This window comes from Loxodonta africana, chromosome 16, assembly GCF_030014295.1.
Source record: "Loxodonta africana isolate mLoxAfr1 chromosome 16, mLoxAfr1.hap2, whole genome shotgun sequence".
Lineage (NCBI taxonomy): Eukaryota > Metazoa > Chordata > Mammalia > Proboscidea > Elephantidae > Loxodonta > Loxodonta africana.
In genome coordinates this window covers 55,861,142-55,872,614 of record NC_087357.1, presented here as the reverse complement: position 1 = coordinate 55,872,614, position 11,473 = coordinate 55,861,142, and the positions used below count along the sequence as shown (strand labels likewise).

Genomic DNA, 11,473 nt, shown 5'->3' with positions numbered 1-11,473 from the left:
CCCTGATTTTCCTGTGATTGATTTCCACTTTTATGGCCTTATGGTCAGAGAAGACGCTTTGTAATATTTCAGTGTTTTGGATTTTGCTAAGGCTTGCTTTATGACCTAATATGTGGCCTATTCTAGAGAATGTTCCATGTGCACTAGAAAGAAAGTATACTTGGTTGCTGTTGGGTGGAGTGCTCTGTATATGTCTGTGAGGTCAAGTTGGTTAATTGTTGCATTTAGATCTTCCGTGTCTTTATTGAGCTTCTTTCTGGATGTCCTGTCCTTCACCGAAAGTGGTATGTCGAAGTCTCCTACTATTATTGTGGAGCTATCTCACTTTTCAATGCTGATAGTTTGTTTCATGTATCCTGCAGCCCTGTTATTGGGTGCATAAATATTTAATGTGGTTATATCTTCTTGGTGTATTGCCCCTTTAATCATTATATAGTGTCCTTCCTTATCCTTTCTGATGAATTTAACTTTAAAGTCTGTTTTGTCAGAAATTAATATTGCCACTCCTGCTCTTTTTTGATTATTTGCTTGATATATTTTTTTCCATCCTGTGAGTTTGTTTGTTTGTATCTCTAAGTCTAAGGTGTGTCTCTTGTAGGCAGCATATAGACAGATCTTGTTTTTTAATCCCTTCTGCCACTCTCTGTCTCTTTATCGGTGGATTTAGTCCACTTACATTCAGCGTTTAAGTATGGATAGGTATGAATTTAGTGCTATCATTTTGATGTCTTTTTTTGTGTGTTGTTGAGTTTCTTTTTCCCACTTAATCTTATGTGCTGAGTAGATTATCTCTATATATTGTCCTTTCCTCATAGTCATTGTTGTTAATTTTGTTTCTGCTGAGTCTCTATTTTTTTCTTGTATTTTATTTTGATAAGTAGGATAGTTTGTCTCCTTTGTCGTTACCTTTTTACCCCTAGTTTTCTAAATTTAAACCTAACTTTTATTTCTTTGTATTACCGTATCTTCCTCTCCATATGGACGATCTATGATTACATTCCTTAGTCCCTCTTTATTGTTTTAATGTTGTCGTCTTTTATATGATAACATTGCTGTTGCCCTGTTTTGAGCTTTTTTTTTTTTAAATCTTGCTTTGTTTTTGTGATTTCCCTATCTGGATTGACTTCTGGTTGCTCTGCCCAGTGTTCTAGTCTTGGGTTGATACATGGTATTATTGATTTTCTAACTAAGGAACTCCCTTTAGTATTTCTTGTAGTTTTGGCTTGCTTTTTATGAATTCCCTAAATTTCTGTTTATCTGGAAATGTCTCAGTTTCAGCTTTATATTTTAGTCAGTTTTGCTGGATATATGATTCTTGGCTGGCAATTTTTTTCCTTCAATTTTTTAAATATGTCATCCCATTGCCTTCTTGCCTGTATGGTTTCTGCTGAGTAGTCTGAGCTTATTCTTATTGGCTCTCCTTTGTAGGTGACTTTTCATTTATCCCTCACTGCTCTTAAAATTCTTTATCTTTGGTTTTGGCAAGTTTGATTATAATATGTCTTGGTGACTTTCATTTAACATCATATGTGGAGTTTGATGAGCATCTTGGATAGATATCTTCTCATCTTTCACAATATCAGGGAAGTTTTCTGCCAACAAATCTTCAACAATTTTCTCTTTATTTTCTGTTATCACTCCCTGTTCTGGTACTCCAGTCACTCATAGGTTATTTCTCTTGATAGAGTCCCACATGATTCTTAAGTCTTCTTCATTTTTTAAAATTCTTTTATCTGATTTTTCTTCAAATATATTAGTACCAATTGATTTACCTTTAAGTTCAGAAATTCTAGCTTCTACTTGCTCAATTCTGCTGCTCTTTCTATTGAGTTGTCTACCTCTGTAATTTTGTTAATCTTCTGAATTTCTGATTGCTCTCTATGGATTTTTCCAGCTTATTAAATTTTTCATTATGTTCCTAAATAATTTTTCTAATTTCTTCAATTGCTTTACCTGTGTGTTCCTTGACTTGTTCTGCATATCGCCACATTTCCTTCCTGATGTCTTGAAGGGTTCTGTATATTAAACTTTGTATTCTGCCTCTGGTAATTCCAGGAATGCACTTTCATCTAGAAGATCCCTGGAGTCTTTGTTTTGAGAGCTTGTTGGGGTGATCATGGTCTGTTTCTTTATGTGACTTGATATTGACTGTTGTCTCTGAGCCATCTATAAGTTATTATATTAGTTTATGTTTGCTTACTGTGTCATAGCTTCTTGCTTTGTTTGGTTTTGATATGCCCAAATGGGTTGCTCAAGTGAGCTAGCTTATTTTCGCCTTTGGAGCTCTGATGCCCTGTCCCCAGATGGAGAGAGGTGTTATCAAGTATATCAGTCTAGGAGTCCATTCACTTTTCTTGTATGAATTCAGCTCAGGTGTCCAGGTAGCTGATCATCAAGTGTGTGGTACAGGCTCTGTCCTACAGGCTTAGAGGGGCGGAGTGATTGGTGTAGGTACCGGTATCTGGTTGCAGCAGGGAGTCACGCTCTGAACAAGGCAGGGGGCTGAGAATCATCCCCTACGTGTCTCTGAGGAAAGTGTGTCCCTGTTCCCTAGAGCGTACAGGTGGGTGGGCTCTGCAGACAGATCATGGGCACCCAATGTTTTTGGTTGGAAGGACTGGGAGGTATCAGTTATCCTTGGACCCCTGTCGCAGGTGGATGGGTGTCCTGAGTGGAGCTACCAGTCCTTAGGCACCTGATGTGGGTAGGTGTGGACCCTGTTTAATAGGCAAAGCAATGTCAAACATCAAACACCCACTTCTCCATGGCACAGCTGAAACAGTTGGGAGTCTGCCAACAATTCTTCTGAAATAGGCCCACACAGGTCCATGCAGAGGGGAAAGGTGCTCAAAGTCCACAGACCATTTATGACTGGACAGGAGCCGCTTCTGTCCCGAGCTCCCCCAGTTAGTGGAGCTGGCAAATTATCTTTTCCCCCAAATGCAAATATCTTCCTTCTCCAAGGCCGGGAGGATGGCTCTAGGCACTCAACAGTGCCTATCTCAGGCTCAGGGAATTCAGCCACTGTAGCCAGCTTGGGGTGGGGGGAGCACGATAAAATATACTCAAGTACTTAGCTTTTGCCGAGAGTGCCGTTATTCTTTGGTTCCGGAGGTGTGAGTAGGCTGTGTGGCTGGCTGCTTCTCCCTGAGGAAACTGCGGCCAAAGGCTAATACCAGCCCGCCGCTGCGGCCCTGGGAATGGTGCCTGAGGGCTCCCCTTGATTCAGGTCCGGTAACTCCTCTCCACTTCTGAACCATCTCTTCCTCCTCCTGCCCTGTGTTCGTTTTCTAAGCTTGCCTTTGATGCTCAGGGCTCCTAGCTTGTCATGAATATACTCGTTTCCCTTGTTTCAGGTCTTTGTTGTAAAGAGGGCTTGCCGGAAGCATCTGTCTATTCTACCATCTTGGTTCCACCTCAATATCATTGGCTCTTGATCACACACTACCTCCTGAAATGGTTGAATGTCAACAAATTCTTTTTGGTACACTGACTGTGTATTCCTTCCATCTTCCCTTGATATTTCCTGTGTTGTTCAATATCTTGCCCATAGAATCTTTTAACTCGAGGCTTGAATTTTATCTTCAGTTCTTTCAGCTTCAGAAATGCCAATCATGTTCTTTGCCTTTGGTTTTCTAATTCCAGATGTTTGCACATTTCATTAAAATACTTTTTCTTCTTAAGCTGCCCTTTGAAATCTTCTGTTGAGCTCTTTCACTTCATTTCTTCCTTTGGCTTTAGCTACTCTACATTCAAGAGCAACTTTCACTTCTGACATACATTTGGGTCTTTTCTTTCCTGTCTCTTTAATGACCTTTTCCTTTCTTCATGTATAATGTCCTTGATGTCATCCCACCACTTGTCTGGTCTTCATTCATTAGTGTTCAGCGTGTCAAGTCTATTGTTGAGATGGTCTCAATTCAGGTGGGGTATTTTCAAGGTTGAATTTTTGCTCTCGTGCACTTACTCTTAATTTTCTTCAGCTTCAACTTGAACTTGCACATGAGAAACTGATAGCCTGTTCCAGTCAGTCCCTGTCCTTGCTTTGACTGATATTGAACTTCTCCATCATCTCTTTCTGCAGATGTAGTCCAGAAACATACCCACATGTATATGGACCATCTGATTTATGGCAAAGGTGACAGCGCAGCACAGTGAAAGAAAGAATAGCCTTTTCAATAAATGATGCTGTAGCCACCAAATCCAAATGGAAAAAAAAATTTTTTGCCCCCTCACAGCATATTTCATTGCTGGACGGAGAGTTCTTGTTGTTTCCCCTTCAGAGAGAGCAGAGGATGCCTGCATATAGATTCCTCCAGACTCTGCCTGTCTCTTTTCCGCTCACTGATCTGGCTGTGTATCCTTGCCACGTCACTGTAATAAATTTTCGCCATGACTGCTACCATATGCTGAGCCCTGAGAGTCCCTCTACTGGCACACCAAATGTGTGAGTGGTCACAGGACTGCCAAAATAACTGGTGTCACACTTGTTCCCCACAATATGTATAGTAAGAATTTAAAATATTTCATATACAAATCATAGTGTTTGAGTGTGCAAATATATCGTCAGCACTAACGAGATCTTAACACAGCTTTTCCTATCAAGTAAACTGCATATGGAAAGCATACTTCACACCTTATACATGTGCCAGTATTATATAATAATAGCAACTCCTTCATGAGGTAAGAAAGGCACACCATTCCCACTACCACTATAGGACCTAAGAGAATGCTAAAAAAACGTTTTTAAAAAATGTATCTTATTATACAAAATGCCCCAATGTTTAATACTTTTAGGTTAACTTTCCTTCTTCCTACTAGTTCAATTTACTTACAATTGAAAACTACATTCTTATATACAAAAAGCTAATGGAAGCAAAACTTTAAATGTAACATAATACAAATAAGTGACATAACATCTATTAGACTATCACCAAGACACTACTGAATTACAAATTATTTCTACAAGCAAAAACATCAGCTGTCCATAAATTCTGTTATTGCCACTACTGGAAAAAAAAAAAAAAACTGGAGAAAGCATATTAATTACAGTCTAAGAACACTTTGCGGACATTACTCAATACAAAAGAAAAAGAGTAGAAATAACTAGTTCATCTATACATGGCATTTTTATAAGGAAAATTAGATAAACCTGTTCCTGATGCCTTATTTGTACAGTAACAACAGTCAGAACAGTAAGTGAGAAATATTATAAAGATAAGAACTCTCACAAATAAGCTGCATTACATTTTAGGACTATTACATTGTGTTAAACCTCTGCTTTGCTTTAAAGATACTTTTTTGAAAGTCTTACTTTACAGCTAACAAGTGATAGAACTATGGATTTTTTTCATATTCAGATTTTGATTGCTGTTTGATTATATTAATAATAAATTAAAAAAAAAAAAAGCAGTACTCCTTTGTATCTTAACAGACCAAATCCAGCTCTATTTATATGACCACGGCTAAAGCATTAATCATAGTTTCCATGGCTCATTCTAACAAGAATGAGTCACAGGACCGATGATTCTACTGCAGAGCTCAAATTTGAAAGCATCAAGTTCACATTGACTATCAATAAATAGTCATGGCATAAGCAGGTTCATCACTTTTAATCTATTTTTATAATCCAAGAGGAAAAGAGTTCAGTTCAGACTGACAAAAAGCCATGATATAAACAGCTTCATTAGCAAGAATCTCTTTTAATCCACGAGGAAAATTAATTCCCCAATCTATCTCAAAAATATACAATTGTGAGAATGAAATCCTGCTAAACATCAAATGAATGAACCATGTGAAAATAGATTATTGTGACAAGAGAAATGTACAACTATGATATGGCATAATTTTTATCATTCATTAATTTTAAAAGATAATTCATTTGAATATTAACTCAGGGTTGCCCTCATGCTCTGTGTTTGTTTATCACCTAATCCTTTTGGTCTTTAGGTGAGTAGTTGATTTATAGACTCAATATTAATTTCCACTATCAAAATTCATGGGGGAAAGTAAAGTCAAAATGGAATTACTACATATGGTTGACATAGGCATATGTGCAAAACTCATACTTCAGGAATTATATGCTATTGAGATAGTGTAGGAGGGATGGAGTGGGAGAAAAGTTGCCCTCACAACCTGTATCACTGATTTTTTTGTATGTGGCAATTACTAATACCCAAAATCCATGCTGAATATGGTTTTCAACTATGTCTGGAAGCATCCAGGACTTCAAGAGGTGGGGATCCTAAGTCCCCAAAAGGTTACTATTTCCCTCACTCCAATCCAAAACCAAACCCAATGGTGTTGAGTCAATTCTTATAGTGACCCCACAGGACTGCCCGGAGTCAATTCTTATAGTGACCCTACAGGACTGCCCGGTAGGGTTTCCAAGGCTGTAAATCTTTACAGAAGCAGACTGCCACATCTTTCTCCCACAGAACAGCGGTGGGTTCTAACCACCAACCTTCTGGTTAGTATCCAAGTGCTTTAGCCACTTTGCCACTAGGCCTCCTCTCTCACTCCAAGGAGGTCCTTAAATTAATGCTTAATCTATGAGGAAGACCACTGGTCTTGAATTTAGTTTTAAAAGGTAACTGATATTCTTTGTTAGAACTAAGCAAAAACTATATACCCAAAATGATGATCTGAGTGATCATTATACCACCACTGAGCTCTTTCCTATTTTTAGCTAATGATGAGAACTTGTGCTCACTTCTCAGTAGACTGATTGTACAATTCAAATGTAAGCAAAGGCAAACAATGGCAGGCAAGTTTCAAAGATTTTAATAAAAAAGACACTTTCAAAAATAAATGCCATACAAATGAAAGTTTAAAAGTGAAAGATATTCAAGGAACAAAATCCCTGATATTTAAAATATGCTAAATATGTAAAGCTAATGATGTTTAGTGTTCAAATTCAGGGTAAATGTAGCTTGTAATATATAGCTAGTAATATTTTTCATGATATGGCTGTTTTAAGATATCTCTTATATTACTTTTTTAAGTCTACATTTTCTTAAACCTCCATTTCACAATACATTTAAATTATTTTACATTCGTTAATAAAAACACGTGGCATATTTTCTAACAATAGGTTAATTTGTGCTTTAATAATAATGAACCATGGTAAAATACTCAAGAGATTTAAATGTTCTGTTAATGACTCCACCCACTACAGATTCTTGCACAGTTCCACAACCACTCCTCCAATAATCAGAAGCGCTACAACTGTCCTTAAAGCGACATTCATTCAAATTTGATAAGCGTGCTAAAGATCAAAGAGATGTAATTTTTTCCATGTTAAAACATTAGAAATTTCTTGCTTTCTTTAAAAGTTGTAATAACTTGTTTACTTAAATCACTTGGCTGACAATTAAAAAAAAAAAAAGAGGGATGCATCACCAGCATTTTTTTTATAACTTCTACAGTAAACAATGAATGTTCTCATTCAGATTATGATGGCATTAGAATTCTATTTTAGAAATTCTAGCTTTAAAAATTTTTACAAATATGCCAGTTACATCTAGAGGGGCATTTTAATTAACCTAGCTATTCTTTAGGTTGATAAAGACTTTTCTTCAGCGTGCGTGACACTGCCTTACATTCATTTCATTACTATAATAAATCCATCTTAGATGTGATCCAAGACAAACCCCAATTTACTCTAAATTCTCCACTATGACAAGAGAACAGTGTATATCGTCTTACAGACTGACAATCTGGTAAAGAGACACTACCCTAAAATAATAAAATTTACACAATTAATGATGATTAATGCCAAATACAACAGGCCTCATTCTCACAATTTGTAATTAAATTTCATGCAAAATTTTAATACAGAGTTTTGATCCGTACTTAGAGATGATTTTTCTTTTCATATAAGTAATCAAGACAAATAGTAGAAAAAGCATTTTATTTATATGGAAAAAGCTACAGTAAGATCTGTAAAAGGTGTCAATATTGCCTATACAGAAAAAAATTCAAATGTGAATAGCAATAAAAGTTACACATCTTCCTACTGAGCAGTGCAATTAATTCACATTGCAATAAAGTTAAGTCAAGTATAACAAAATCAAAACAAGTGTTTCTCCATAATCAGTATACTGAGAATTACAGTGTAAAGATCATTTCAGGTTGAAGAAATCTTCGCTCAATCTATAGAATATCCTAATATAAGGGAGACAGACAATTAATCCATTTAATTATCAGCTGTTGGGTTTCTTCAATACTGTTCACAGGCAAAGTAATGAGTTGACGCACATGGTAAATAGAATATATTTCATCTATACAGTAAAAAAATACAAATTATAAAGTGAGCTAACAGAATGAAATCTGAAGACAGATTTAGAAAACTGACAACATCTTAGACAACACATACAGTATTTCTCATGTAAAAACATCTAGTTTCAGCAAAAAATAATTTGGTTGCCTTTCAGCTGCATCGTAGATCTTGTTAAGCTGAAGACGCAGATGTCCAAGGATCTTAAAAACCACAGTAAATGTCCTCCTCAATGCGTACAAAATGATAAATGCTCTCATCACAGTCTTATGGGTATTTTTGGAAGTTTGTTTTGTCTTGCTTCAGAAACACATTTAAAATGGTTAAAAAATCAAAGTGTTTCGTGGTACACTGAAACAGTAAACAGTGCTCAATTTACTGCTAATATTGAAAAAAAACCTAGATTTTACAGTACTCTGGTATTTGTGAAAAAATTTTTGAATTTACATTGCATATTTCTGAGTCCATTCTCTTGCATGTCTGTTGTATCTGTAGGCATACAAAAGGAAAACAGTAAAAACATACAAAATTCATCTTTTAGAAGCATCTCTCTCTATAAAACTGCATATTCTACTTTCTTATGCTCAATTGCAATAATCCTGTATATACAAATTATTGGGTTGAAGAGACCTAGGCTCATGCATAAATAAAATAGGAAACAAGTGAACTTTTAAAAAATCATGAATTTTTATGCATCACTCTACAACCTATATGAAAACTGACCTAAAATATTAACAACAAAATGGAGAATCCAATTCTAATACAAATCCATGAAAGCCAACTCTGAATGGGCATTATCTGCAAATTGCAAATGAACTATGGTACGAGCAAGATGAAACACCTTGAAAATTAGGACAGTTTGGGGGAAGGGAGGCTTAGAGATAACTTCTTTTCCTGGGAGAAGATAAGGAACGCAACATACAATACTTTCCAATTATTAAATTCTTCCATTTTTAATTTACCATCTAGGGTTATACATAGTTGTTCCCCATTAAAAAACATGCAATACTGTGCAATATGAAATATTAAAGGATTAAACAACAGTAAATGGGAAATGAGGTTTTTCGTAAAAACAGTAGTAGTTTGAAAAGACAACACAGAAAAAAGGTAAACTAAAAATAAGCATAATTAAAAGTACATAAATATATTGATAATACTCTTATGTTTTGACAAAGGACATAGAAATACATTTCAATAGAAACCAATGAGAGTAAACACTTACTTTTCTTTGTCTGATTTATAGATTTGGGCAATATCTGGTACTAAAGGGTCATCTGGATTAGGATCACAAAGTAGAGAACATATGGATAATAAAACTAGATTTAAAAGAGAACATCACATTAGGTAAACATCTTTTTACCTTATACACATTACATATGTTAAAACAATTTCACTTAATATAGATATAGGTATGCCCTGTTTTTTGAAAGTTCACGTTATACCACTTTGCTTTTATGAAAGACCTACATTTGTACCCGTTTTCGCTAACTGAAAGAAATCCAAAGAGGATTTTCACTTTTACAAAAACAGGAGAAAAGCGGACATAGTGTTCAGAGTTTGTTTTGCAGCGAGCCGTTAAATAGGCAGCATGCACCCCAAAGAGCGAGAGTAGTGTCACCAAGCTCCTTGCCCGGGAACTACACTCAGCATCAAGCCACCATAGCTTTGAACTATGTCTGGGAACAATCAAATACCTGGTATCATATAAATACACCACCCCCAACTTGTCGTCCCCTGTGCTTCTCTCTGACTGTAGGACTCATCCCTTGGCACGTGCAGTTAATATAAATCCCACTCTTCTGTGGGATCTGAACCCTGGCCCTTCAACCCAGCCCCATTTGCCACTGTGGCTAGGCTACCAGGACTCCCACCATCACCACCACTACCTCTCAGCCTTCCAGCATGCTCACTGACTTTCCAATTTTGATTAAGTGAAACTACACTGTATATACATTATTTCTACTTTATATATATGTTAGTGTTATTTTAGGTTCAATGATTTGGTAGGTTATCTTTTGGGTCTGGGAACACTCAAAAAAACTTCCCATATAAATTAATGGTAATTGCTTCTTTGCTTTATGCCATTTCAGCTTACAAAAGCTTTTATAGGAACGTTCTACTCTCAGCAGGGGAAACCTGTATTGAACTTATAAAGAAAGCAGAAAATAAAATGACAACATTAACTAAAATTTTACACTGATTTTGGTCAGCAGCATATATTTTTAGAAGTATAAAATTTATATAATGTAAAATTATACCTTCTGAAGTTTTAAATTCTATTTGAACTTCTATTAATTTAAAAAATGTGCACCTCCGAAGTCGCTCTTGTTAGTTGCTGTGGAGTTGATTCTGACTCATGGCAACCTCACGTGTTACAGAATAGACTGCTCCATAGGGTCTTCTTGGCTGTAATCTTAACAGAAGGGTATCGCCACCTGGCCTTTTCTTCCATATTACCGCTGGGAGGGTTCCAATCACCTACCTTTAGATTAGCAGTCCAGCACAAAACGTTTACGTCACCTAAACCACTGCCGTTGAGTCTATTCTGACTCATAGAGACGCTATAAGACAGAGTAGAACTGCCCCATAGGGTTTCCAAGGCTGTAAATATTTACAGAAGCAGACTGCGCCATCTTTCTCCCACGGAGCGGCTGGTGGGTTCAGACCACCGACCTTTCGGTTAGCAGCCAAGCTCTTAAATTGCTCATGTACGGACTTAAAATAGCTATTAACAACCTTTAAACTCAAGAGTTCCCTACAAAAATATTTTTAGGTAATGCACACATGCCCCAAATGGTATGTAGGCAAAAACTTTTCAGGGTGGGACCCTAATTTTAGAGCTTTTTTTTTTTTTTTTGTATTTTAATGCCAAAACTTTTTAAAATTGTGCTTTAAGTAAAAGTTTACAAATCAAGTCAGTCTCTCATACAAAAATTTATACACACCTGCTATGTACTCCTAGCTGCTCTCCCCGCCAATGAGACAGCACGCTTCTCTCCACCCTGTATTCCCCGTGACCATTCAACCAGCTCCTGTCCCTCTCTGCCTTCTCACCTCACCTCCAGACAGGAGCTGCCCACATAGTCTCATGTGTCTACTTGAGCCAAGAAGCTCACTCCTCACCAGTATCATTTTCTGTCTTATAGTTCAGTCCAATCCCTGTCTGAAGAGTTGGCTTTGGGAATGGTTCCAGTC

At 36.6% G+C, this 11,473-nt stretch overlaps 1 protein-coding gene across 1 annotated transcript in view; it reads right to left on the bottom strand.

The window, feature by feature from the left end:
* Positions 1-1,026: 1,026 nt before the first annotated feature.
* UBE2D1 (ubiquitin conjugating enzyme E2 D1) overlaps positions 1,027-11,473 on the bottom strand; it is a 51,792-nt gene continuing 41,345 nt past the window's right edge. Inside the window, exons 6-7 of the mRNA XM_010589137.3 lie at positions 9,501-9,594; positions 1,027-8,767 (exon numbers count right to left, since the gene is read on the bottom strand). Coding sequence (XP_010587439.2) covers positions 8,722-8,767; positions 9,501-9,594 — 140 coding nt within the window. The 3' untranslated portion in view covers positions 1,027-8,721. The remainder of the gene's footprint in view (positions 8,768-9,500; positions 9,595-11,473) is intronic.